This window comes from Hypomesus transpacificus, chromosome 18 (assembly GCF_021917145.1).
Source record: "Hypomesus transpacificus isolate Combined female chromosome 18, fHypTra1, whole genome shotgun sequence".
Taxonomy (NCBI): Eukaryota; Metazoa; Chordata; class Actinopteri; order Osmeriformes; family Osmeridae; genus Hypomesus; species Hypomesus transpacificus.
Genome location: NC_061077.1, coordinates 8,286,397 through 8,313,264, shown reverse-complemented (window position 1 = coordinate 8,313,264; position 26,868 = coordinate 8,286,397). Strand labels below are relative to the sequence as shown.

The 26,868-nt window shown below is 40.5% G+C and overlaps 6 protein-coding genes, 1 long non-coding RNA gene and 1 other non-coding gene across 9 annotated transcripts; 4 read left to right on the top strand and 4 right to left on the bottom strand.

Annotated features, from left to right (window-relative positions):
• Positions 1–110: 110 nt before the first annotated feature.
• Positions 111–4,510, bottom strand: bgna (biglycan a). The gene is made up of 8 exons (XM_047041138.1): positions 4,277–4,510; positions 3,108–3,384; positions 2,671–2,783; positions 2,325–2,538; positions 2,056–2,166; positions 1,306–1,399; positions 1,032–1,170; positions 111–827 (listed from the first exon to the last, which is right to left on the bottom strand). Exons 2-8 carry the CDS (start codon positions 3,355–3,357, stop codon positions 630–632), a joined length of 1,119 nt encoding a protein of 372 aa, XP_046897094.1. The 5' UTR covers positions 3,358–3,384; positions 4,277–4,510; the 3' UTR covers positions 111–629.
• An 11-nt stretch (positions 4,511–4,521) lies between these two features.
• si:dkey-6n6.1 (uncharacterized protein LOC100170811 homolog) lies at positions 4,522–10,352 on the bottom strand. The gene is made up of 10 exons (XM_047041054.1): positions 10,057–10,352; positions 9,745–9,861; positions 9,436–9,626; positions 8,714–9,263; positions 8,416–8,531; positions 7,489–7,624; positions 7,120–7,277; positions 6,860–6,999; positions 5,695–6,021; positions 4,522–5,111 (listed from the first exon to the last, which is right to left on the bottom strand). The coding sequence occupies exons 1-10, from the start codon at positions 10,196–10,198 to the stop codon at positions 4,934–4,936; spliced, it is 2,055 nt and encodes a 684-aa protein (XP_046897010.1). The 5' UTR covers positions 10,199–10,352; the 3' UTR covers positions 4,522–4,933.
• A 2,007-nt stretch (positions 10,353–12,359) lies between these two features.
• tnnc1b (troponin C type 1b (slow)) lies at positions 12,360–15,062 on the top strand. Its single transcript, XM_047041175.1, has 6 exons — positions 12,360–12,472; positions 13,996–14,026; positions 14,135–14,281; positions 14,395–14,509; positions 14,628–14,764; positions 14,928–15,062. Exons 1-6 carry the CDS (start codon positions 12,449–12,451, stop codon positions 14,957–14,959), a joined length of 486 nt encoding a protein of 161 aa, XP_046897131.1. The 5' UTR covers positions 12,360–12,448; the 3' UTR covers positions 14,960–15,062.
• Positions 15,063–15,517: 455 nt separating this feature from the next.
• On the top strand, positions 15,518–18,934 carry tpk2 (thiamin pyrophosphokinase 2). Its single transcript, XM_047041147.1, has 8 exons — positions 15,518–15,801; positions 16,001–16,242; positions 16,350–16,413; positions 17,081–17,211; positions 17,310–17,428; positions 17,504–17,636; positions 17,717–17,813; positions 17,980–18,934. The coding sequence occupies exons 1-8, from the start codon at positions 15,726–15,728 to the stop codon at positions 18,024–18,026; spliced, it is 909 nt and encodes a 302-aa protein (XP_046897103.1). The 5' UTR covers positions 15,518–15,725; the 3' UTR covers positions 18,027–18,934.
• Positions 18,139–21,610, bottom strand: rhoaa (ras homolog gene family, member Aa). Its single transcript, XM_047041165.1, has 5 exons — positions 21,508–21,610; positions 20,382–20,537; positions 20,120–20,240; positions 19,891–20,021; positions 18,139–19,678 (listed from the first exon to the last, which is right to left on the bottom strand). Exons 2-5 carry the CDS (start codon positions 20,535–20,537, stop codon positions 19,505–19,507), a joined length of 582 nt encoding a protein of 193 aa, XP_046897121.1. The 5' UTR covers positions 21,508–21,610; the 3' UTR covers positions 18,139–19,504.
• Positions 21,611–21,688: 78 nt separating this feature from the next.
• Positions 21,689–22,986, top strand: LOC124481267. Of its 2 annotated transcripts, none has more exons than XR_006957629.1 (2): positions 21,689–21,856; positions 22,376–22,986. It is a non-coding gene; the product is annotated as an uncharacterized LOC124481267 (long non-coding RNA). The 2 variants fall into 2 exon arrangements; XR_006957630.1 differs by having other exon boundaries at positions 22,164–22,986.
• ndufb11 (NADH:ubiquinone oxidoreductase subunit B11) lies at positions 22,897–26,279 on the bottom strand. The gene is made up of 3 exons (XM_047041178.1): positions 26,037–26,279; positions 25,626–25,756; positions 22,897–23,124 (listed from the first exon to the last, which is right to left on the bottom strand). Exons 1-3 carry the CDS (start codon positions 26,223–26,225, stop codon positions 22,995–22,997), a joined length of 450 nt encoding a protein of 149 aa, XP_046897134.1. The 5' UTR covers positions 26,226–26,279; the 3' UTR covers positions 22,897–22,994.
• A 504-nt stretch (positions 26,280–26,783) lies between these two features.
• trnaf-gaa lies at positions 26,784–26,856 on the top strand. Its single transcript has one exon. It is a non-coding gene; the product is annotated as a tRNA-Phe (tRNA).
• Positions 26,857–26,868: the final 12 nt, after the last annotated feature.

The window sequence follows — 26,868 nt, the reverse complement described above, 5'->3', positions numbered from 1 at the left end:
GTGGCATGAAAGTTTTTGATCAGACCTTTATCATCTACAGCTAGATAAAATGATAACCAAAATGAAATTTCCAAAATGTCAAGGATATATATGTAAACAAAACAACAAAACAGAATGTTCATATTTAATAGAAATAGTGAGTTTTTTGCAATCCATTAGAATTAACTTTTTCAAGAAATTTGAAAAAGAATCTGAAATAGTTTTAATTAAGTTTTTACTCAAACGGAAGAATTATAAAAAATAAAAATAAAAGATCAAACAAAAAACACAGAAAACCGCGAATCACTAACCACTGTCTTATTACAACACCTTAATTTAAAAAAGTTGCATTAGAACAAATCTAAACCCTTAATGATATTCAAATGATTTATATAATCATGTCCATGATATTCTTCATGCATGCAAAAGAGACTTCTTAAAGTTTTAATTAAAGTATATCTAAACCTTCAACCCTAACCATAAAATCAGATCCTCCCTGCTTGCCCAGACTTTTGATGCCATCATCTGTACTTGTCTGGCAACTGAAGCCTAGGTTCTCCTTCAACACTCCATAACAATTAACTATAGGACTCAGATCTCTAATACAAATCTCCCCTTGAGTTGCTTGAGTTCCACCACAATCTTGTACACTATTTCTTATGGTTGCCAAACTGTATGGCCATTCGATCGTTGACACAACGGAAGGTAGAGGGGTCCACTTCCCAGTACTTAATAGGATTGTCAAAGAGACTGATGCCATTATAGAAAGTCCTCTTCATACTGAAGCCTTCAGGACAAAAGTCATTCGCCTCAACATGGCTGATGTTGTTCGAGTGAAGATAGACCACCTGTTTTGAAAAACAACAGACAAGTTTAACAATAGTATGCATTGGATCTGATGCAATTTCTTAAATGGAACATAATGTATCAAGCCTCTGAAATGGCAGTCTAGTCTTGCAGTCTATAAAGCATGGTACCATCACTTATCAGCCACATTGATACACAAATGTAATGCATATGATGGGACCTCAAAACCCCCTTTCATACTACACCTGCAGATACTTCATTTCAGGCAGACCCGCAGGGATGCTGGGGAGATGGTTGTTGTTCAAATGCAACTCTCTGAGGTTTTGTGCGTAAAACAGACTGCCATGCTCAATATGGCGAATTTCATTGTACCCAAGGCCCAACCTACCACACACACACACACACACACACACACAAGGGAATCTATTATATATTTTGGATGTGTTAAATGAACTTAACAAGCCCATCAAGTTGTTTGTAGGGCAGCAACTACAACAGCAAGCATGAGTCAGAACTCACCTATACAAATGCTCACATTCCCTCAGGTCAGCAAGCTCAATAGCTTGAATTTGATTGTTGTCCAAATGCAACTCATGTAGACTGTCAGGGAGACCTGAGAGGAGAGGGAAAATGAGTTTAATGTATGACCTGCCAGTGGATATGCTTGAGGCTGACTATTGCAAAATACATTAAACATTATGTTGCATGTGCATACTGTAAACATAAAGTCTTGTCACCTCCTGTTCAGTCTCGTCACCTCCCGTTGCGATTATTGCAACTCCCTCCTTTTTGGTATCCCTAACAAATCCCTCCATAAACTTCAACTGGTCCAGAATTCAGCTGCCCATATTATAACTCGCACCTCCTCTATCCACCACATCACTCCTGTCCTTCAACAGCTCCACTGGATCCCGGTCCAGTTTCGCATACAATACAAGATTTTCCAGTTTACATTTAAGGCCATCCACCACCTCACCCCCCCATATTTGTCTGATCTCCTCCAGGGTCCCACGACCTCCAGCTCCCTAAGATCCTCTTCCTCCATACACCTGTCTGTCCCCTGTGCCCGTCTCACCACCATGGGGAGTAGAGCATTTCCTTCTGTTGTTTTTAATGTTGTTGTATTTCAAATTTTTCTACTGCTTTTAATGTTTTTTTATATACCTCTGTACAATGTCCTTGAGTGCCAAGAAAGGTGACTTGGAAAATAAAATGTATTATTATTATAAAATCTAATATGCCAACATAACAAATAAGTATTTTTTTTACCTTTGGGGATACCTGTTAGTTTAGCCTCTGAAATGCGAAGAAAGTTCAGTTTAAGTCCATCAAATGCTCCTGGCTCCAACCCACTGTTCTTGAGAGGATTCCGGCCCATCTCTGTGAAAAGATTTACAGAAGGCCAACATAGTGATAGTACTGTAAAATACGTGAAAGCTTTTTATTGAAAGCTTTTTGACCAACCCTTAATGTAATTTTTGATTGATTGATCATGCCTGTGCATCTTCATGAAAAAAGAGAAAGCATGAATGTCATACCTATGCAGTTCATACTGCCCAGGCCTGAGAAGGTCCCAGCAGGCACCTTCTTTATGTTATTATCATGAATACGAAGTTCCACCAGGGAGGGAGGGAGGTTCTTGGGCACAGCCGTCAGCAAGTTGTGGGAGAAGTAGAGTTTCTGCATCCTTCTAAGAGGCACGAAGGCCCGTGGATGGACCCTGGAGATCTGGTTATTTACCAACACCAGAGCCTAGATAAAGGTATGGCATCAGGCCATTTAGTAGAATAACCAACCACACATTTCTGTTACAGGAAAATGAAAGGGACACAAAGGGTTACGTACTTGCCATTTGAAAAGAAGAATACAAAGTTTGGTACTTACATAAAGGTTACTCAGTCCCTTGAAGTCAGTTTCTCTGATCTCTGTTATCTGGTTGCCCTGTAGGTCTAGAAGTCTGGTATCAGGAGGGATGTCATGTGGGACGTAGGCTAAACCTGCAAATTCAACATACATTTGGTAAACCACCCAAATACCACACAACAAGCTTACTTATTCAATTGATCCACACTAAGAAGTCAGACAAATAATGCAGTTTGAGTAGTTAGTAGCAGACCACCCCCTATGACTTCTGTCCTTTCAGACGGTTTCAAATTCAATTTAAAGGGCATGATGTTACTGTCCTTTTGTTTATCATCAGGCTATAATTCTGAAGTGTGTTCGTTTTGTTTTGAATGCATATGTTTTGCACATTGTTGCTGTGTGTGAGTCTTTGCCACATAATTATGGAGGCAGATGACCTAAGCTGCTAATTTACTTACCTAGGTCAGAGCACTGCACAACCTTAAGGTTACACTGACATCCAAATGGGCAAGTTGGGTGTTCTAATGGGTGTACTTCCTCAAAAGCTGAACCCTCCTCTTCATCATTCATCATCATCATCATTAAACCCTCTACATTAAAATTCTTCCCCAAATCCAAGAAGCCTTGTTGTTTGTATGGTAAGGCCACAGATGAAATGGGTAATGGGGTGACATACAGCAGGAGAAGTAGAACTGTGAAAGGAAGCATGGCTTGGTCTCTAGTCTTGAAGTGACCCTGTTATGGGAATAAAAACAAGAGTACGTTTCACAGTGATATTCACTTTAAAGTCACTGTAAGTAAAAACTGTCTTTTAACATTTAAATGACACACGTAGATCTGGCATAATATAAATCTATTTTGATACAGACTCCAGAGTAGACATGATCTATCTTCATGTCAAAGTCATTGTCACTTAAAAAAAAACATCTTACGCACCATCAATTTTGTGGTTACAGTTGGAAGGCAAATAAATCATGGAGTGTGAATATAATGTGGTCACTGAGTCTGAAATCATGACATCTGTTCTCACGAATTTGCTAAGAGTTAAAGCTGTCCCCAATGCAATTCTTCTTTAGTCTTACATATTAGACATGTGCAATAAAAGTGCACAAGTCAAATTATTTTTGAATGGATAACATGTAAGTCTATTCTGTTTGATAGCAGTCCTTAGTGACATTATCACTTTTAAATGTGATAATTTAGGTGGAAAATTTCTGCTACAATTGGAAGTTACCAATTCAGTGCCACGTGTTGGGAATGGTTTGGTTCCACTCTTTCTTTTTCTCTCAGGACACAAACTCCCACACCCTTTACCACAGTAAGGCACAGAGAGAGCCACATAACTCGCCAGTCCCGCAAAGTTTTTTATAGTTCTACTGTAATACGGTCACTCTTTCCCAAATCTGTCAGTAGTCAACACAGGGTCACATTTCTTTAAAACAAATGTATGAGATAACTTTGATGTCTTATTTTTTACCATGTTCCAAACAAAAAACACAAAGTAAATATGTTACCTATTACAGTTTTAGACTTAAGTGTACATTGCTTCAAAACATTAATATATTATTTTGTGTGTAATCCTAGGTCTACTATAGAGAAACAATTATCATAGCCAAAATACACCTACCGTTTCAGAAGTAAAAAAAACAAACAAAAATTTGGTTTAAAAGTTAATAAGATTAACAAGAACAGAAAATATGTTCTTCAAAAATCTAAGCAAGCCACCTTCATTTACGTTTTATACTGCATTCCATGGGAGGATACTGATTGTTTGAGCCTGTCTGCCAGTTGAGTTGAAGCTCTGCACAATACCTGCTATGACCCACAAACGTAGTCACTCAGAGGATACATCTATTTTAAATTATGACCAACAGTTTGTCCAGGCCCCTTTTTGTTTCTTTTGTGGGTGATGTGGGTGATGTGCGCATGTGCGATGTAGGAGAGAGAAACACAGAGAGAGTGAAATAGAGAGTCAGAGAGAAAGAGGAGAGAGGAGCTATTCACAGAGTAAGAATTGCAAAGTGTTGATTAATTTAGTTTGTATTTCTTCATACAAATGCCTTAAAAAGACAAATACTATACGGTCATTGCATCTCTATCTCCCTGTAGGAGGAAATAGGAAGAACATCACAAGGTTTAACAGACTGAACCAGTTTAACAAATGAAAAACTGTCAAGACATGTCAAGAACAATCAAACAAAACGTAGTAAAAGGTATGTGACACTACTGAGTCAATGTACAAGGCAGGTCGGTGGAGAAGGGTTAGAGGGGGCAGACAATGATACTACTCATGGTCCTCATGACTCTGGGGCCGTAGAACAATGCTATGGTAGGTCTTGACACAAGAGAACGCTGTAGGTGGGATGAGGCGCCTGTCAATCAAATTGTACTCCAGGTGAACGGAGACCAAGGGTGAGTCTTCACTGGCGTGCGTGTCACACAAGGCATTGAGTGGAATGTAGCTGAGGGTGGAAAAAGACAAGGGACATACCGTTAGATACACAGATATGCATACATACATACATATGTACATACAGACAGACAGACAGACAGACAGACACAGAAACAAGCAGACAGACCGGTTTACTTCTCTGAAGTTCTACCACACAGATAGGCAGACACAGTCACAACAGACAGATACTGGTGCTCTGACATGATAAAGGACTTCTGGTTGACTTTGAAAGCGATAACTACTGAGAAAGAGACAGAAATTACATAGTGAAATTCAAGGTACCAATTTCAGATGTGGATATGCCACAATAGTTAGTTACTGTAGGTGGCCATCTCTTTTTTCTACAGTGTCCAGAGGGGAAGTGGCCCTTGGGAGAAGCCAGAGGCAGTTGTATTGCTTTTTATGTGAATCACAAATTCAAGAAAGGCCGTTATTGAACATTATGATCATTATCTAGATCTTTGTACCCCCACCTGCCCTCACCCCAGGTTCTTCGCAGCGTAACCCCTGGGACAGCATAGTGAGAGACAGTTGCTCTGGGCATTAACATAAAGAAAGTGCCCACATGTACATGTCAAGATTTCCTTGACTACCTGATCAGGTTGTGATTGAGGCGGAGAAGCTGCAGGTTCTTCAGCTTGAGCAGGCCGCGGGGGATTGAGCGTAGGTGGTTGTGGTCCAGCAGTAGCTCTGACAGAGAGGCATGCAGCCCCAGGAAGGACACATCATCGATCCCATCATCATGCAGCCTGTTGTTCGATAGGTGGAGCAGATCCAGACCTGGTCGCATGTGACCAAACACGTATCCAGGAATTCGTTCAATCTGGTTGTGGTGCAGGGTCAGCTGACGCAGTGCCACAGGTAAAAAGGACGGAACGTGCACTAGCTTGTTGTGGGATAGGTCCAACAATTCCAGATTCCTGACACGTACAGTACAGAAAGGATACAAATTAATTGTAGCTCTTACAGTGGACCAAAATTAATATTTCTGAAGCCAAATTCAGAGTCTTATTTAAGCATTTTGACTTGAGAGTGAAACACTATGATTCTGACTTTGTGACATTAGTCTTTAAATAGTATTGAAGGCTTCATTTGGAATCATTAAACTTTGGTGCTCCGATGCTAGGATTATAGAGCTCTTCCTTTACTCTGGGGTCAAAACATAAAATGACATATTTAGAGTCATTATATGATATCCACAAATATATCATAAAAGCACAAGTTTAAAAGCTCATTTCCTTGCCACTAGGATCCTGTGGATCAAGTCAGACGGCCAACAGCTCCTCCCTTTGAGGTTGCCTCCCTCTGGAACCTCTCATAAAGCTGGACTTTGTCCATTCTGTGTTCAGCCACATCAGCAGGCCTTAAACCTCCATTTCTTTTCACTCTCTCCATCTTGTTTTTCTTTTCTCCCCTTTCTTCTAAGATGCAATTACACCGAGTGCTGCAGACATTTTATTTCCCTCTCTATTCTACCAGATCTGCCAGGAGGATCACATGAACATATAGTGTTAAACCAAATGTATTTTGTGTAAACAACGTTAAAAGGAGTGATATTCAATGTTAAACAATCAATGTCACAACATTTCTAACTAATATTTATAGATGTTATTTACAAAAAAAGGGAATATCCACATTCACTACATTGCCCTCAAGGTGGCAGTCAAGGATTACAAATTCAAACAAAGAACTGCATTTTTAGAGTGTATGTGAGGTTCTTTGTCTCAGAACAAGGAGTTATTCTTTATGAACACTTACAGCAGATGGATCCATGCTCTTGGGGATATACGGTCCTCTCTGATACGGTTATGGCTAAGGTCCAACACCCTGAGATGGACTGTCTTGTTGAGAATGCCTGCATGCACCTCCTCTATTCTGTTATCAGACAGATGAAGCTCCTAGGAACACAAGCCACATTACAGCCTTCAACTGGTGCATCTAAAAACAGTTTAAAAGCTCAGCCCTCAGGCCATGTGGTCAAGACACTGGAAGAGGTCTAGGTCCCACTCACTACTGACCTGAAGTGACACTGGAAGGCCAGAGGGGATGGCACGAAACTTATTGTCCTCCAGTCGAAGATATATAAGTTTCCTCAAGGGTCGAAAGGTCAAAGGGGACACATTCCCATCATGGAAACGGTTGTCTTCAAGCTCCAGAGTCAGTAGTTTGGACAAACCTTAAGTGTGAAATGCTTTACTGGACAACACTACAATGTCAACAACAAATTATTCTGTAAGGCAGGTAGGCAGACGGGCGAAATAATAGAGAACAGTATATTTATGTGCAGCTCAGTGTACATTGCAATGACAAAAAAATGCAATTTTGTAAAAATTCTACTAATAATCACAATTACAAAAAGATTAAATTAAATGAAGCACACCACATACCTTTAAAGCTGCTAGGTGTGAGGCCACTGAGTTTGTTGTCATTCATCTTTAACTCCAGCAGAGATGGCGGGAGAAACATAGGAATTTTGGTCAGGTTGTTGCCATCCAAAATCAGCCTTCTCAGTTTGGTCAGATTCTGAAACATCAAGCAAACATTCCACCCACCTTGAACAACAGTCCTATTTGTGATATGATTACATCAATCTTTCCTGTGTTCTTTCACAAACATTACAAAGTTAACATGGACTTTCACAATCAACAATCTTCCTCCGTAAAGATTTGTCCTCCTTACAATGAATGGTGCAAACCAAAAGAACATTCTGGCATATAGTTTTTTTGCAAAGGTTTTATTTTCATTGAACTGTAAAAAGTTTTTCCCTTGAAAACCATTTTCAGTAAACATCATGCACAATGTAACATGAGCAAGGTGTTCAATTAGAATCATTGCATGCCACTGGCAATAGCTACTCTGACACCCCAGTGATAATATACAAATGCCAATATTTATAGTTTTTTTTAGTTGTGGGTTGTCTGTTGACTGACAATATTCTCATATTCTCTGCAACAGGTAAGTGAGATTCGTCCGAAGGGAGCCAGAGTAGGCCTGAAGGAGACAGCTGACGCCTGAGCATGGAACTACAAGATCTATATCGTAGTTTATGACTGTTGTGTGTGAAAATTTGAACTGTATTATACCACACTCACATACATCAGTGTGACATGCTTGTTGGATTGTGAAAGTCAGATTTTTGGGAACATTTCGCAAGACCACAGTGTTATATTGCATGGCAGCCTAGTATGTCCAACCATTCCCAGGTGCAGCATGAGAATGTCTACATTAACACAAGGTTGCTATCTGTAGGCGTAAGTGTGGGTCTGGCGGTGTAGTAGTGGTCTAACTGGATCAACGGCCAAGCCATCACTGACCTGGAAGAGGCCTGGGTCGAAGGAGGAGTCATCCAGCTTGTTTTTACTTAGATCCAGCCACTCAAGGTTGGGCAGACCAGCCAGAGCTCTCGGAGGAATCTTACTTATTCTGTTGTCTGGACGAGAAAAAGCAGAGGTTAAACAGTTTACAAAACCTTCTGTTTCTGTCAGATAAATGAGACAAAATGTGTACTGCTTTTATCGGTGTCTATGCTGTGACTTTGCTTAACAGTCCAAGCACCGATGTCTGATAGACTCAAATTATGATACATACAGTATCATCTCTCCATCTAATTACCTGCTAGGTAGAGGGCCTTAACCCCTGTATCATGGAGAATGGGTATGTGGGACATGCCAGTGCTGCCACAGGCTATCAACGACTCGGACAGCAGACATCCTGCAGGCAAAGATTCCATGAAGCTGGGTCTCTGAGGGAACGTAACTACCGGCCGGCCTGGTGCTCTGGGCACTGGTCTCCGGGTGGTGGTCAGCACTGCTTGACCACCTGCTGTGGTAAGCCCTCTACCTGTTGTGATTGCCAAAAGGGGGCTTATAGTGGCTCTCACAGCAGGCCTTACAGTGTCTCTCAGTGTAGATTGTCCTGCTGTTCTCCCAATGTAGTCATCATCATCATAATCATCATCATCAGGGTCATCATTGTCGTCGTCATCATCATCATCCTCATCTGAAAGCCGGTAAGGAAGGCTGTCTTTGGTCATCTTTAGGTCTGGCACAGGATCTGGTCGTCTGGTTACAGGTACAACGGATGTCCTTATCTTCGACTTCACTGGCTCATCTTGCTTGTTCCTCTTTGTGGTCATAGGTTTCAAAACAACAGCAGATTCAACCTGGAAAACACATTTGCTTTCAAACCTACTTTATTGAACTGTCATTTGCAACTTCCAAATCTTCAGACTTCAGATTTAAAAGTACTTCCTCAATGCCAATCCTTACTTCAAGTGAAACAGTTAGGCTGCCAATTCAAATTAAGAATCACGTTTGTCCTACATAAGTACTCACAATTTTTGGTGGAGATAAAGTCTCTTTCCTCTGTTTAATTTCCTGTGCTCTTGGTATAGCAGCCAATTTGGCACTTCCCCCCCTCCTTTGGAGACTCTTCTTTTTATCTGTGATTTTCTCTTTCTCAACTGCACCAGGTGAGGGTTTTCTGCTTTTATGAGCACCTGATTGCCCCACATGGCTATTTATACCTGAGGGAGAAAGAATGCTTTTCAGTAGAATAAACCATCACATAGTTGATGATGGAAAGAGTAGTCCATCTAACTGGTGACATCCATAGTGTAGTTGTTTTGGCAGCTGTTAGCCTACCAGCACAGGGAACTGGGTGACAGCTGACAGTTCCTTTCTGGCACTGGCACACGGAACAGGGTTCGGGCGACCACATAGCCCCATCAAACAAAGCTATCCCACTCACCCGGCACTGACCTGCAGACACACATCCACGCACCAATGTTTTTCAGCAAACACCGTTTATTTAAAGTCAGTACAAATATGCACTGTGATTGCTCAGCAGTGAATAGCCAATTCAACTTTTTCCAGCCTTTTACTTCATCTAAATTCAATAATTTTTGTAATGTTATTTCATGACCAAGCTCTAAACAAGATGTCTGTAAAACTTACCGGGGAGAAGAGAGTCATCAGGTGCATCAGCAGCTATCCTAAGTTTGATGCGTGAACGCTTCTCTTCTAAGCTGCTGACGGCTCTCCCATCAGTGAGTGCAGCTGCACATATACAGAGATAGAATAGCCCTAGTCGAGCCATGGTCAGTTCACACTGAATCCCCAGGGCAGTCAGAGGAGAGAGAGAAAGCCTTTCCAATGACTATGAGGAATCTGGAATCACGAAATACCTTTATATACCCACTGTCCCTCCAGAAAGGCTTTCTGACCACACAAAAAACTCAAAGGTGATACGACCTAAAAGGATTTGAGAGAGGAAGCAGGGGAGTTGGGGGGGGGGGGGGGGAGAAAACATTTTTGGACAAAGACCCTCTTTCATTCGTTTTTTTAGCAACCACCTACCTCTATTCCTCACCCTCTCTTTTGGCTCCACCAAACTGTGGTTCCAAACAAACAAATCAATAGATGTGTTTGAGGCAGAACATACTTATTGCTGGTCAAAAGTATTACTGTGACGTCAACCTACATAACTCTCTGACAGACACAGATAGACAGTTTATCTGCTCTCGATTGGATGTGTGCCAGCAGTAGAATGCTGTACAGTTTTGGGGAAGGAAGAAAACATTGCAGCAAGGCAAACTCTCCAACATGAGCACAGTTTGAATGAAAGGTTGCTTTGTGCCCTTTCCCCATCCAGCAAGACACAGAGTCACAGAGCCCACACTCCTGAGAAATTCTTGTTTGACCATAAGCTTCATGCACTACACTGTCACCATGGGCTAGCCTCATAAATTCACACACACACACCGTGTGAGTAACTTCAATAAGATACCATGCACATTTACCATAATATTCATATTTCATACATACAAAATAATACATTTTGTTTCCCTCTGAAATCACCTGGAATGGCCAGGGGATCTCCCTTTTTGCAGTTCTTTACAAATTCAAACATTGACCTGGTTTTACTCACTTTTTCAAAATGCCAAAACATACTAAAGCCTTTACTTTACATTGTGGTTACCACATCCTGTTTGCTGATTGTTTTAAAGGTTCCCCAAACACAACCCACTGAAAGGGAGTAAATAGCAAACACTCCTACAACATCCTGCTGTTGACACCTGTGGGCCTGTCTGGCCAACATGAAGCATAACAGACCCAGTGTGGGGTTCAAACAAGTCATCTGAATATCTACAAAAAAACCAGATAAACCAGAAAAAGTCAGTTTCAGAGGAATGTGTTCTATTTTGAGAACATTATTGTTTGAAATACAGAAGCAGATATTACCTTTGACATACAAAACATAATACGTTTGAATCCATGTGAGAATTATTGACAAAAGCAAATACAGCGTTCCATAATATATACATATATATATATATATATATATATATATATATATATATATATATATATATACCGGCAGGCATTATAAAGGATCACTGCGTGTACTATTTCAATATTTTAGTTAATGGTAAAATACATGAACCTTGACCTGTGGCCTGCAGTAAATCCATAAGACCAATTGGCAGGTGCTGCCTGTCTATCCAGAAGAAAAGTAAAGATTTATTACTGCATCTCTCTCACTCTCTGTCACTCACTTTCTGTCTGTTTGTCTGTCTCTCTCTCTCTCTATCTCCCCGACAGCTGAGATGTTTGTGCACGTAAGCTATTTTCAGTCAAGGACAAAAAGCATCAAAATAGATTTATCTGCAAGTCTATTGCCGTAATGACTGCCCATACATATGCTACAGGGCTCATTTTCTTTTTAGCCTGGGAACTAAACTAATCATCAAGCTCCTGCTTTATGTGCTCTTGCAAATTGTTTGTCTCAGAATTGAACTTGTCTGATGACGTTTATCTGGACACCATGTTTTCTTATGAGAACAGTAAGACCATATTTATTGCACAGTGTATGTTAAAAATTTCTGTAACCTGAACCTAGAGATGGAAGAGATGGGATCCAGTCTCCCAGAATACATTAATTTGTGCTATCCACCTGTAGAGGCCCACCTCAAACAATGTGATTTCCATTTATTGAAGGAGTGCATTGGTGCAATTTATATGTTTTGGCCTTGAGGTGAACTCTAGATTCTACCATGACTCTCATTCATTCCAGAACTAGCTGGGAGACAATGTCGCCAATTTTGGTGGTGAGGCCTACGCTCTCCTATTGTTGGACCATCTCTCCTCTTCCTCTATTTATAGCACTCTCTCTCTCTCTCTCTTGGAAAGAGAACAGTAGGATGACGCAGGGGGTGGGGGACAGAGTTATTTCTCCTCCAACAATAAAGGCTGGGTCAGGTGTTGCTTCCAGCCTTTGTCCTGTGTCTGAAGTAGAATCAGTGTGTGTGTGTGTGTGTGAAACGGTGACAGAGACAGGCCAGCAGCCATGGATGATGTATATAAAGCAGCGGTGAGTCATACAGGACACAACTTGATTTGAGACAAAGTTAATGTAAAGATATTTTCATACTAGTTACTTCTGCATCATTATTGATGTATTGACAGTATTGTTTTATAAATGCCTAACTGTGTCATTATTTGAAACATTAAGGAGTTGCAGTTGTGCTATAATCTCAATGTCCTATTGTACCTGTTGACAGAGGATGAGGTGCAACATGGGTAGAGAAATCTCTGCACTATCTCAGGGTGTTTTTTGGCTCAGGTTGAGGATGAGTATATAATGCTCGAAAGGACCAACAGGAAGACGTGAAAATAACAACCCATCATGACTGAGGTGTTAACTTTAACACTGTTAACACAATGGCTGTACAAGGATGTTATCTACAGGACAAACACAATCTGGACATGTGCCAGAGGTGACTACAGGTTATTAGACCATTGGGAAACCATCTTTAGTGGTGAACCAGAATTCCATGGATATGGACAATGTAAATAACCTCTCATCCACTATCAAGCACCAAAGGAGAGAAACATGAAACAGTAATAGGGATTCTGTTTCTAGTAGGGATGGAATATATGCATTTTATCAGTGACAAACAAGGTGTTAATGGGTTCTGAACAGTATTGCATGTAAATGAATCTTGCCATTAATTGGTACGGAGTAAATCACAACAACTGAGTGTTTGAAGCCAAAACTAAACATGATCAGATGAAGGGAAAGAAGCTCATGTGCAAGTGTCATTTAACACCATCTTTTTATAGAGGACAGTACCAAGTATATTGAGGTTTTCCAGGTCTTATCTATTGTTGCCACGAGACAATTTGACATGTCTATGTCCAAATTAACAGCAATTAGTTAAGAAAAGGATTGTCTGAGGTTCAGCAGACTAAATATACTGTAATTAATTATTTAAAAAATTATAGTCTTGGTATGAATGCACCAAGGGTAAGTTCGAGAGGTTTGTCACAATAGATCAAAAGATTAAACACAGTCTTGAAATCAGTCATAACATTATGAACATTGGGTCTCAGTGCTGTCTTCCCTGAGCTCTAAGATAGTGTTCATTGAGGTTGTATGACATATCTGACATTTCTTTGCCTGACAACAATAGAACAAAGGACAGTTAGTAAGAGGAAGAGGGGGGGACAGCTGTCGGCTAAAACAAATGTCCATCAGTGGAGCTGCTGCCAGAGCCCCCCTCACCACACGACAAGAATAGTAGGTGAAGAAAGCATTGTGACATTTCAGTGGGACTGTCGGTCAGGGTTGAGGGCTGGTCTCAACAGGTTCAGGGCTAAGTTCAAGGACAGGGACAGTGAGCTTCTGGGATACCGGTAGAAAGACTGCTGGAAGACAAGATACCAGTGAAGAAAATAGGTCATAGTTAACATAAGAAAAGCAATGATAAGATTTATTTGTCCAAATGGGTATACAAGAAAAACAGGCTCAGAAGAAAGAATGAGACCTATCATGTTCAGCAAAAATGATAATTAAATATATTAGATGTCAAATGTACCCTCTCTTCCCGACAGGTTGAGAACTTAACAGAAGAGCAGAAAAATGGTAAGCGTGGTACTTTATATATTAGGTATTGGATTCAATATAAGAAAACACTAAAACTTGTGAACTTAAAAGGCCATTTTAACTGAATTTAATTGTTGTCTTCTCCAGAGTTCAAGGCAGCGTTTGACATCTTCATCCAGGATGCAGAGGATGGCTGCATCAGCACCAAGGAGCTGGGGAAGGTGATGAGGATGCTGGGCCAGAACCCCACCCCTGAGGAGCTGCAGGAGATGATTGATGAGGTGGATGAAGATGGTGCGTTAATATTATCACATCTTATATATCACAAAACTGATATGGGTCATGTGAGGTTATTAATCACTAATTGTAATGTAAACAACGTATACTGTCACAAAACCTGTTTACAGGGAGCGGGACAGTAGACTTTGATGAGTTCCTGGTGATGATGGTGCGCTGCATGAAGGAGGAGAGCAAAGGAAAATCAGAGGAAGAGTTGGCTGAGCTGTTCCGCATGTTTGACAAGTACTTATCTTTACTTTTTGAGACAAAAACAGGACATTTTGGAAACCACAGCCAAGTTAAACGTAATGTCGTTTTCATAAAGGATAAAGCTGTGTGGCCTCATGGATGTTGTTTTCAGGAATGGAGATGGCTATATTGACTTGGATGAGCTGAAGGCCATGTTAGAGTCAACTGGTGAGGCCATCACAGAGGATGATATTGAGGAGCTGATGAAGGATGGAGACAAAAACAATGATGGCAAAATTGACTATGATGGTAAGAATTAGCAGTGCCACTTTTCTTTAAATTAAAGTAGTTTTTACTGAAATAGGAACTCAAATAATTCAAGTCAATACCCGACCTTAATCAGTTTGTATCCAGCAAGTGATATGTTTGAATCCATCTGTTCTGTTTGTGATTTATTTATTTTCTTCCACAGAGTTCCTGGAATTCATGAAGGGGGTTGAGTGATGTATCACACAGCTGCATCCTCAAACCCTCTACTAGCTTAACACCACCTGACATCATTCCCTGGACACCTTGGACGACGTATAAATAAAAATAACCTTCTTAATTCCTTGCCTTTCCTTTACACTGCATCCACCTTCAACTTGTCCCAGGAAAGCAATGACACATTCACAATTAACAACCACATCAAGAGGTTCAACAGTTGAGTGAAGCTGTACCCATTTCTTTATTACATTTGCAAAATAATTCTAAATTCAGCAGTTAAGACATGTGAAGAGGTAACCCACATTTCCTGTATATTTTCAATAAAGAGATTTTCTGTAAATAAGATTAGTGTATTTAATTAGCCTGAACAGTTTCAGTATGTGGTGATCAGTTATATTATAAATATGATTGATAAAACAGATTATGTTTATGTTCATTAATGGCTTCACATCATTGGTCTTTTAAACTGATAGGCTTGCGTTTGTGAAGTCTGTGTGTGTGCGCTAGTAAAACATATTTGCCTTTTTGAATGGAAATAGCTAGGTGTCTCCTATAAACCGTGTGCCTCCCTTGGGAGGTTGGAACCACTGCAATGCACATGCGCGATTGCGCACTGAAGAAGAAATGGCGATAGAGCTCTGTTGACAGTGGTAGTGTCCCAAGTGCATATACATAAAGCCTAGGCATACATAGTCAGCTACATGTTGTCAGTTAGCCTACAGTTAAGAAAACTTTTACTTCGACTCAGTGACATTCGTTTGCGCATAGACAACAGTTAATCTAAATGGCGAATATTTGGTCAAACTGGTCGGATAAAATGCTACAATTGCTTCGACGCATGAATAATTTTTATTTGCCAGGTTAGACGATGAGTAGCCTATGGCTATATATTCCAACATTATATTTGGTTTCATCGTTGCTGTCTTTTGCACGTCTGTGGCGGGTGGATGTGTGTATGTTACCTTGTAGCCTAATGTGTAAAATAGCCTGATGACCATATCAAATTGACACATTTTGTAGCAACTCCTCAACCGAAATGACACTATTTTCGTCCGGTAGGCTCCAGCTGTACCACATGCCTTCGGTTTGAAGTGGCAGGAGAACAAGTAGGATGGGTGCCTTCCAAAGTTGCGTCCATTTTGACTCACTATTCTGAGGTGTTTAATCCACCACGTGATGGGGCTATTACCCTTTGCCAGAATCTTGATTCATATAGTCGGAGGTCTGAAGCAGTAGATGCTGTGCTTCAGACTTTGAGAAAAGAAGGCTCACTGACATGCCTAAAAGGATGGAGAGATGAGGTGAGAGACAATTAAGTACATTTTGTACATTGCCCATACAGTAGGGTACTACATATTTTTTACTAACATGAATACTAACTTATGTGTACACAATGATGTCTTTCCAGAAGTATGAAGTGATGCCCAAGTTCTGTGACACTCCACTGATGTGTATGGAGAGATCAGCTACAAGTAAGTTGTGGAGCTCAAATGTGTACTACCCAAATGCAAAATTATGGTTATGGAGATAACTCAAGTTCTAAGAGTTGGGTGGAGCCCTGCTCTTATTGCTTTACCCTTCTATGTTCACATAACCAATCACTGAAGACCAAAAATGTTTCTGCCACCAGGTGCCCTATATAAGAGGGTACCAGTCCTCTGCTCATTCTCCCAAAACAATAAAAAATTATGGACAGTTGGGTTCTATGACGCGCCACCTCCCTGTGTTGACAGTCATCTTGACTTATAAACAAGGGAGGCATGCCTCTGGATGTACCACTGAGACTCTGAGTGTTAGTACCTGGTCTCGCTGGGGGTATATCTGGCCTTGTTCCCTCCGCCTAAACCAAAAGGAGCAGAGTTCCCCTATGGGATGGAGCTCCACGATATAGAACGATGGTTCTGTGAGTGGAGTGGAGCCCCTGTTTTTTACAATAGTTTACGGAGAATGAGCAGCGGATTGGCACCCTCTTACATAGGGCATCTGGTGGTGGATACATTTTTGGGCATCAGTGATTGGCTACATGAATGAAGAGGGGTAAAAAAATAGGAGCAGAGCTTCCCAATGGGGCAAAGCTCCACAATATAGAACCTCATGTTTTCCCTGTCAATAAATGGGTTTCATTGAATTGTCATTTAGGCCTTTTTGGAGTGAAACGATATGGAGTCCATGTAAATGGATACAGTCGAGATGAGAACGGTGAACTCAGAATGTGGTTGGCTCGACGCTCCATTACAAAGCAGACCCACCCAGGAAAACTAGACAACTTGGTCCGGTTCTGTGTTTTTGACAATTTTACCAATTTTACCCTTCAGGTAAATATTATTTTTGACAAATGCATAATGGTTCTGTGATGGCTTGTTTCCAGGCAGCTGGTGGTCTGGCAGCAGGTATAAGTGTGAAACACACTATGGTTAAAGAATGTGAAGAGGAAGCTTGCATACCAGCAGACATTGCAGAGACAGCCCGTCCTGTGAGCACTGTGAGGTGTGTCCTTTTTTCACAGCTAAATGCTGCAGCAAGGTGTAATTCATTCTGTAACTAACCATCCTTGTTGACTAGCTATACCTATGAGGACGAAGAAGGGGTGTTCCCTGAGTGCCAATTCGTGTTCGATTTAGAACTTCCTTCAGAGTTCCAGCCTAGAGTAGGCGATGGAGAGGTCCAACATTTTTACTTCCTTTCAATGGACAAGGTAGTTTCTCAAGCCGTTTTTACTTGTAATTTTTTTTGGTGATTATGGTTGTAATTCAGTCACAATCATTTATTTTCCAGGTGAAAGAAGTGCTGGTCAGTAATGAATTTAAACCAAACTGTGCAATGGTGGTCCTAGACTTCCTTATCAGACACTCCTACATAGAACCTGACACAGGTATGTATTAACAAATAAATGTACACCCTCAAGTGTGGGTTCGTTTTATATGACCTAAAATACAAAGTGCCATATTAAAGCAACTTTTATTATTAGTATCAATTGGCAAGTCCCTAATATGATTAACAGTAAATTAGCAATTACTTTGTTTAACTTTTTGTTTCAGAGCCCCATTACCAGGAATTTGTAGCAGGACTCCACCAAACTTTGTAAAAAGTTAAATGAAGATCGGGCGCTCATTTTAGAACTCATTGTGTAATATTTTATGTCTTATTTGCATATTTTATGAGTTGCATATGAATAACAATGACAATAACACAAGCCATTCTCTATTACAATTTATTTATTTAACATCAAAGAAATGTGAGGATGCATCTGTGTACAAAAGAATGTCCCCCTCAAAAATGACAGATCTTTAAGAAATTACTTGCATTCAATAGTAGTTTGACATCTTGTCATATTCCTTTCATGAATTTTCAAGTTTAAGCATATTTTTTACAGTTTTTTTTACTAGAGTTACTAGATTTAGCAAAATATGCAGAACTAATACAGAATAATAAGCCAGTAGAATGCCACAAAAAGATTAAACGTCCAGTACAAGAGAAAAGGGAGTAAAAGACATGTAAAAAGGGTGGACTGGCATGGAGTGAAAAATAAGTAATTCAAACATGTATTGGGTCACTCCTGATTAACAGCCTGACATGCAGGCAAAAAACAATATGCAAGCAGAAAATACCAAATTTTCTAAACCCTTAATACCATTCGTTACAAAATGATATCCCCTTTCAAACCCAACAGTGTGTCCGACAGTCCACATCAAGTGTAGGTTATATCTTAATATTATTAGTCCAACTAATGATAAACCAAATTCTAAAATTATTCCTGATTACAATACATAAATAGGTATATAAGAAAATCAGTTAGTATCGTTACTTGTGTATGCATTTAATATGAATTTATATTCAAAAGGCAAATAAAAACATGTTGGCTATTTAAATAATGCAAAACTGCTTGTATCAAATCAACTATAAGATCAGACCAATGATAATATTTCATAAAGGAGAAGCTGGTCCACACAACAGTAGGGGTTAGTCTATCCATGAGAAGGGAGAACAGAAAAATAAAATACCTATGGACAGAAACGGAAGACAAGCGCAGACAGACACTGCAAGCCAGGGCGATCACTGAGAAAGTTAGGCATGTGCATGGATTCTGATGCAGCTAATCCCCTATTTTTCTGACAATGCAGAACTCTTTAACCAGAGCATTAGTGCTGGGGTTTAGGACCCAATCAAGAACATCAATTTTGTCACACACACACCCCATCAGAGACTGAAGTAGTGCTGGGCACTACTACACTCGAACCAAAGTTTACCCAAGAGATATATTATGTATTTTCTCAGCCATCTAGTTGTCTGAGGCCCAATTGAAAATCTTAAACTGCACATTTCTCTTCATTTGAGAGCTGATTGCAATCACCTTGGCCATAAAAATGTGTGAACTCCCTTTTTCATTACATTTAACCTCCATCTGCTCCGTTTCCTTTGGCCTGGTTTAAAAATCTTTTACTCCCTTGTTCCCCCTGGAACCTCCTCCATCCTTCCGTGCATGGAGACTAAGCAGAGGTGCAGCATTTTCCTCTGCTTGATTGGTTTCCCCTTACCCTCCCACTCCCATCATTGCCAAGCTCTTTATAGCAAAAGGCAGGCATTCTTCTTGCCCCTTTTCTTAGCCTGCAGAGCTGCTCTTGTGGCCATCTCAAACACCTCTCTCACGCCGTCTTTCGTCTTGGCGGAGCATTCTAAGTAGCCAAAGGCGTTGATGCGGCTAGCCATGTCACGCGCCTCTTCGGGCTTTACGGGTTCCTGTGTATGAACAAGGGATATTTTAATATCTTCTGGAGAATTAAATCTTGATTATCTCATCCTATGTAGTGTTCTGGATATGAGAAAATGCTGGTAGTGCTTTAAACCTGAAAAGCCACAGAGCTAAAAATACAGTAGAGAAGAAATACATCCTGCAGGTTCACAACTCTCAGCCATTTGTTGCTGTTGAAGGGTTGGTGAATCCAAATTACCTGCTTCATCTTTGCCAGCTCCCGTCGTGTGTGCTCATCATTTCGCAGGTCTTTCTTATTACCAACAAGAATTATCGGCACATTTGGACAAAAGTGCTTAACTTCGGGGGTCCACTTCTCAGGGATATTTTCTATTTTAGACAAAACAATTGTTGTTAACTGTGTATTTAATTAGGTTTCAATACACTGCGTTGTATGTTAATATGAAAATGTACAAGCCAAATCTCACCCAAGCTGTCAGGGCTGTCTATGGAAAAGCACATGAGGATGACATCAGTGTCAGGATAGGAAAGAGGCCTCAATCTGTCGTAATCCTCCTGCCCTGCTGTGTCCCACAGTGCCAGTTCAACCTGGAACACACAAATGGAGAGAAAATTATGTAATTTGTTTTATTGTGGGGGCAGAAATGATCCTATTTTTATGTAGATCATAGAAAACATATTCAATAATACCAGATATCATAAAAGAGATGACCTAATTAGCACACTCACCTGCTTACTGTCCACCTCAATATCAGCAACATAGTTCTCAAACACTGTTGGTACATAAACCTCAGGAAACTGATCCTTGCTGAACACAATGAGCAGACAAGTCTTTCCACAAGCTCCATCACCTACAATGACCAGTTTCTTACGGATCGCAGCCATCTGAAAGAACATAGATTGAAATTTGATCACTGACATTCAATAACTTTAAAACATTTATTTTGAAGACAATAAGAACATCTATGATCAGGGGTTTCAGTAACACCTTTCCACTATGCTGTATTCAGATCAACGCAGCAGCTATACCGGTATAAAGTTAATGCATATCTTGTTAACTAATTCATTATAGCTGTATGCACGAGACAGGAGGCACTCTGTACAAAACACGCCGCACCCATTCGATAGTATTAGCTAGTGATGTATCTGTACAGTTCTGTTCGCCACACTAGCAGTCTTCCTTCGGTCCCACTACTGATACAGGAACGTTTATAACATTTGTTTAAGTTTTCATGGTAGCAACCCCACAGTTAGTGCTAACTAGCCTGCGATGGTGGCTCTATGATAGTTAAGCTAGCTGGCGCTAGCACCAACTAATAACTCGTTGCGATCCACACTGACTAAGTAGATCTTATTATTATTTTAACAAATAGCTTGCCAGTTACTAACAGTATACAGCATAGAGTGGGATTGTCACACAAACGATCTAGCTAAACAAATCGTTAGCTGGCTAGCTATAGATGATATGAGAGCCGGGTAGTTTACGTTTAACTGTCAATGCAACTGTTTGCAAGGATATAGTGTGGCGGTGCTTCTACAGTAGCTATCTAGCTAGTTAGCGTAGCACTTTCTGTTGATCTGTAGATATCTAGCCAACTGTCCTGGACTTGATTTGACAATGTAGCGTTTTCCTGCCACGCTAGGTTGTATAGTGTTACCGAAACACAACACAAGCCTTTTCACTTGTTTGTCTGTTCATATCGTTTCCGTCATCAATGCTAGATTAGCTGACAACAGCTAGCTCTTCTTAGCTAGCGTTCGACCTTTTATTCTTTCAGACTGACTAGTTAAATTATGTTGAACTTGCTGTACGAAGTAAAATATATAGAAAGAGATAACATTAAAGCGTTTTTACCGTTGTATTTCAACGTCCTCGCCTTCCTTTTCTTTTCCTGTCCGACCCTTCAACCCCGCCCCCGACAGTGCCACGCCGATAACATCCGCCCATGGCACTAACTGCAAACCAATAACCGACTTCAAATGAATGAGTGACGTATAATTTAGCCAACAAACCTAAAACAAAATTGCCCTATCCAACCGGGTTCCTTTGCCGGTGTTCCGGAGAATTCAGTTCCCCTGTTCCCACTTCTTTGCTCCTGCGCGAAATCATTACGTTTTTTATTGTTGCTTGGTTGAGCTGAATGTGATTTTTATAATCGCGTGTTATTTTATAGTGGACTCTATCTACTTTCCATGAGCATAAGGTACATTTCTTGATGTTGTTAAGTAAATTTGCACTCAAACACAGGCTTTAAAGTATAGTAAATTGTATTGCTCAATAGTTAGTCAGTCCCTGTTTTCATAGTCTGTAACAGCTAGTGCTTATCCGTCTAGCATACAGTAGTAGCGCTACTGTAAATTAGAGTACTAAGGTTCCTCAATTTGAACTGAAAATGCACAGTTCTTCGTGAGCATTGTCTTGTTCGGACGCATGTTTAATTTGGGTTTCTTGTTATTAATTGTATTATTGTGTGTGTCGTTTTTAACACACAACCTTATGATTTGTTACAGGTACAAATAAACTATTGTACTGTACGATAAGTAGGTACATCGGTGTTATAATTTTGGGCTGCAAATCTTTTATTCATAATTTACAGTGATCATAATGTGTAATACAAGGGGACAGATTTCCCTGGTGGCCTGGGGAAAGTGCTTCCCGCCCTGTATATTACAATCTGTCCATTTATAAAGCAATACCGTGATGCTGGTGATGTATTTTACAGTGGCCATTATGTGGGGAACAGATTTATCTGGAGGCCTGAGGAAAGAGGTTCCCCCCTCCTATGATAAGTGTCATCTACACATCAGTCTTTTACACTGTGGTTTACAGTCTGGCCATTTATAAAGCAATACAGTGATTCTGGTTATGTACGTTACTGTGATCATTTATGTATAACAAGTTTCATCCATACATCAGTCTTCTACACTGAGAACACAGGGGGAACAGATTTCCCTGGAGGAACAGTGGAACTGAATTCTCCGGAACACTGGTGTGGAGAAACGGAAGTGAATAATGATCTACCTTCATAAATGTGTCAAACATGATTTGACTATCAATGTCAACTTCACTGTTAATTCCCATGAAAGAACAAAAGGTAGTTTTGTTTTCTTCACAACAGTTCTGTCAAACTGGGAGACGGACGACAACGACGACTGAATATGAAAGTGGCATATACAGCATGGTAAGAACATCACAAGCCAGGTGAGTGGGCATCAAACAATAAATAAATAAAAAGAGTACATGTTACTAGGCATGTTAAACATTTTATTACACAAGAAGTTCAAATGTACAGTCCAAGATGAATAAGTTGCTTGTCAATAAACAGAATCTTAATGTACATCCTACTCCTCTCCAGCTCCAGGTAGCACAATCTTGCTTGAGTCATAGTAGTTCTCCTCAATAAGAGCAAGACCCTCTGCATCCCTCTGTTTCACAAGCCTCTCTGCCTCCCTCCGGGCCCACTGCCTCATTCTGAAAAAGTACATTTAAATATTGATCATTAATCCTTTATCATGCTCAGAACAGAGTTGCTAGCATTACATTATATCCAACACACAGGGAAGTGTCTTTTTATGGAAGACTTTTAGAGAAAACATGAGAGGCAGCTAAATCTTTTTTTGCGTTTTGGACGTCCATATGGACGTCCATAGACTGACGGCGATGGCTGCTGATCTTTGCATGGATGGACGGACGGCGATGCTGTTCAGAGTGCCGTCCATAGAGGGAGCATATATTTTGGACGGCGTCATAGCCGTCCATATGGACGGCGATGCTGTTCAGAGTGCCGTCCATAGAGGGAGCAGATATTTTGGACGGCGATGGATTAGCAGGGACGTCCCTCGTGCCGTCCATAGAGGGAGCAGATATTTTGGACGGCATCATAGCCGTCCATATGGACGGCGATGCTGTTCAGAGTGCCGTCCATAGAGGGAGCATATATTTTGGACGGCGATGGATTGAATGTTTAGCAGGCTGTTGAGCTAACAGAACTGCCGAAGGCTACCATAGCATGTAGCTAGCTACATTAACTTTGGATGACTCAATCTTTTGTCAAGTTAATTTGTATGAATTGCATGTTAGTGCAATATTTACGCCTTTATTCTGTTTTTTTTACATAATCAGCAGTATGATCTCATTACAATATAGACTTGAAAAACAATATGTTATGGTTTGGGTTTGCCTATAGGCTACATTTATTTTAATTATTTCGAGAATTGTTAATAAAGACTCATTTAAAAGGTTAACATTTGGAGTGTTAGGCCCATAGGCTATTACGTTTTGCATTTGTCTCCGCTCAAAGTGGTTCGTGCGCAACATTGGAGCTACTGACTGGTGGCTCCAAATCCACCCATAAAACACTTTAAACTGACGGCTTAAAAGACCTAAAGGGCAATGTATTTCATAGGGTCATAACACAATGTTAAAATCTTAATTGAGTCTTTATTAACAATTCTCGAAATAATTAAAATATATGTAGCCTATATCTAGGCAAACCCTAACCATAACATATTGTTTTTCAAGTCTGTATTGTCATGAGATTATATTGTTGATTGGCCTACTTTTGTATGTTAAAAATAAAATAAAGGCGTAAATATATAGCCTTCACTTAAATGCAATTAATACAAAATAACGTGACAAAACTTATTGAGTCATCCACGGTTGCTGTAGCTACATTCATGGTAGCCTTTGACGGCTTTGGTTTGGCTCAACACATCGTATTGTGTTTTGCATTGGTCTCCGCTCCAAGCGAGTGTTTGTTGTTTTGCGTTTGTCTCCGTGCGCAAAGTTCGTGCGCAAGATTGGAGCTACTGACTGGTGGCTTCAAATCCACCCATAAAACACTTTAAACTGACGGTTTAAAAGACCTAAATGGCAATGTATTTCATAGGGTCATAACACAATGTTAACCTTTTAAATGAGTCTTTATTAACAATTCTCGAAATAATTAAAATAAATGTAGCCTATAGGCAAACCCAAACCATAACATATTGTTTTTCAAGTCTATATTGTCATGAGATCATACTGCTGATTATGTAAAAAAAACAGAATAAAGGCGTAAATATTGCACTAACATGCAATTCATACAAATTAACTTGACAAAAGATTGAGTCATCCAAAGTTAATGTAGCTAGCTACATGCTATGGTAGCCTTCGGCAGTTCTGTTAGCTCAACAGCCTGCTAAACATTCAATCCATCGCCGTCCAAAATATATGCTCCCTCTATGGACGGCACTCTGAACAGCATCGCCGTCCATATGGACGGCTATGATGCCGTCCAAAATATCTGCTCCCTCTATGGACGGCACGAGGGACGTCCCTGCTAATCCATCGCCGTCCAAAATATCTGCTCCCTCTATGGACGGCACGAGGGACGTCCCTGCTAATCCATCGCCGTCCAAAATATCTGCTCCCTCTATGGACGGCACGAGGGACGTCCCTGCTAATCCATCGCCGTCCAAAATATCTGCTCCCTCTATGGACGGCACGAGGGACGTCCCTGCTAATCCATCGCCGTCCAAAATATCTGCTCCCTCTATGGACGGCACTCTGAACAGCATCGCCGTCCATATGGACGGCTATGACGCCGTCCAAAATATCTGCTCCCTCTATGGACGGCACTCTGAACAGCATCGCCGTCCATATGGACGGCTATGACGCCGTCCAAAATATCTGCTCCCTCTATGGACGGCACTCTGAACAGCATCGCCGTCCGTCCATCCATGCAAAGATCAGCAGCCATCGCCGTCAGTCTATGGACGTCCATATGGACGTCCAAAACGCAAAAAAAGATTTAGCTCCTACTGGAAAACATTCTGTAGTTATTTCGTGTCACGCAAATATTGAGAATATTGTTTCTTAAAGTGTGTTTATAATTAAACTACGATAGTTAACATTTGACTACACAATAGATGGCATTCCAGAGTTTGTGAAAATGTTTGTGTGTAAATTGCCTGCCTCCAAAGAACACATACCCATGGTCTGGTAAATAGTGGATGAAGGTACTCCCAACAACGATGGCCACAGAGATGCCAAAGAAGAAGGCAAGCCTCATGTTCCACACATCAACAACAGGATCCCGTGAGAACCCATGATAATCTGGATTCTGTAGTGTCAAGAGAGATACGTTAGGCACATTTAACAGTGATGCATACTACATAGCTAACGCTAAATGCTTATAATCCTTACCTAAGGCTAGCACGAAGGCACAAATACAGACCAAATGCTAAAGACGGAATTAGTTGCTTATTATTGCTGACAATAGCAATACTACATCCTTCCTCAAAACACTACCAGCAAACAACGAAAAATAGTTAGTGTAGGATCACTAACATCAAAGAAAAAGGGAAAAAAGCATGATTGAGACGGTTTCCGTTTCAACTCACCTTCTCGTATGCGCTGACCTCTGCGTGTCCATGATGACTATCCTTGACATGTGCAGGCTGCAAATCCGAAACTGTGGCCGAACCGGCAGCTCCGGACGGTGTCGTTTGGGATACAAACCGAACCCCGAGAACCGGATTTATGCGAAAACGGGACAGGGTAGGCCCGAGACGCACCAACCGAGCGAGCATTTCTGCTGTCTAAACACTGAATGTCACACTTGACCCGGAACCGGAAATGTCTGTTGTTTGCTATTCTTTAGTTAATTACAAGTTTCAGACATTCTCTCGTTTCAGGTGAAAAGCAACATAAAATAAATGTGTTTGCTCAGTGCTTGCAGGACTATAATTGTATTATTGCTAAATATCAGATATTTTTTGACAAACCCGTTTAGCGATTTCCAAAGATGTGGTTTATTAGGTAGTTATATTTTTTATGGTATGTTCAAATTTCTTAAAATGTTCTAACTAATTAGGAAATAAAACATAAAACCCACCAAATGTTGGAATTCCATTCCAACAGGCCTAACTCGAGACAGCTACAACTCTGAAAGAAACAAACCTGCGCCTCGTCCATTAATTGTATAGCGGGAAGTTACTTCTCAGCGTGAGAAATGGTTGAAATGCGTGAGAAATATATGGTGTTGCGTTGAAATGCGTGAGTCTTGAGAGCCCTTTAATTACCTGTATTATTAATACAAATTTTAAGTTGAATTGTGTAAAGTGGATGATTGTAACACTACTAGTACTGCCGAAATAGCTCAGTTGGGAGAGCGTTAGACTGAAGATCTAAAGGTCCCTGGTTCGATCCCGGGTTTCGGCATTTTGCTTCTGT

Bases quoted from the DNA above. Each gene is read 5' to 3' on its own strand.
- si:dkey-6n6.1 (XM_047041054.1), bottom strand. From the start codon at position 10,198: ATGGCTCGACTAGGGCTATTCTATCTCTGTATATGTGCAGCTGCACTC. The intron at 9,627-9,744 runs GTAGGCTAACAG...TTTCTCCCTCAG, and splicing joins TCACCCAGTTCCCTGTGCTG to GTATAAATAGCCATGTGGGG. The intron at 7,625-8,415 runs GTCAGTGATGGC...TTGATGTTTCAG, and splicing joins TCGACCCAGGCCTCTTCCAG to AATCTGACCAAACTGAGAAG.
- ndufb11 (XM_047041178.1), bottom strand. From the start codon at position 26,225: ATGCTCGCTCGGTTGGTGCGTCTCGGGCCTACCCTGTCCCGTTTTCGC. The intron at 25,757-26,036 runs GTGAGTTGAAAC...TTGACACTACAG, and splicing joins AGGTCAGCGCATACGAGAAG to AATCCAGATTATCATGGGTT. The intron at 23,125-25,625 runs GTATGTGTTCTT...GTACTTTTTCAG, and splicing joins CACTATTTACCAGACCATGG to AATGAGGCAGTGGGCCCGGA.
- tpk2 (XM_047041147.1), top strand. From the start codon at position 15,726: ATGGCGAATATTTGGTCAAACTGGTCGGATAAAATGCTACAATTGCTT. The intron at 16,414-17,080 runs GTAAGTTGTGGA...ATTGTCATTTAG, and splicing joins TATGGAGAGATCAGCTACAA to GCCTTTTTGGAGTGAAACGA. The intron at 17,429-17,503 runs GTGTGTCCTTTT...CTTGTTGACTAG, and splicing joins CGTCCTGTGAGCACTGTGAG to CTATACCTATGAGGACGAAG.
- tnnc1b (XM_047041175.1), top strand. From the start codon at position 12,449: ATGGATGATGTATATAAAGCAGCG. The intron at 14,282-14,394 runs GTGCGTTAATAT...ACCTGTTTACAG, and splicing joins TGATGAGGTGGATGAAGATG to GGAGCGGGACAGTAGACTTT. The intron at 14,510-14,627 runs GTACTTATCTTT...TGTTGTTTTCAG, and splicing joins CTGTTCCGCATGTTTGACAA to GAATGGAGATGGCTATATTG.
- bgna (XM_047041138.1), bottom strand. From the start codon at position 3,357: ATGCTTCCTTTCACAGTTCTACTTCTCCTGCTGTATGTCACCCCATTA. The intron at 2,784-3,107 runs GTAAGTAAATTA...TTGAATTTGCAG, and splicing joins TGTGCAGTGCTCTGACCTAG to GTTTAGCCTACGTCCCACAT. The intron at 2,167-2,324 runs GTATGACATTCA...ATCTTTTCACAG, and splicing joins GGGCAGTATGAACTGCATAG to AGATGGGCCGGAATCCTCTC.
- rhoaa (XM_047041165.1), bottom strand. From the start codon at position 20,537: ATGGCTGCGATCCGTAAGAAACTGGTCATTGTAGGTGATGGAGCTTGT. The intron at 20,241-20,381 runs GTGAGTGTGCTA...TGTGTGTTCCAG, and splicing joins TTGAGGTGGACAGTAAGCAG to GTTGAACTGGCACTGTGGGA. The intron at 20,022-20,119 runs GTGAGATTTGGC...TGTCTAAAATAG, and splicing joins AGACAGCCCTGACAGCTTGG to AAAATATCCCTGAGAAGTGG.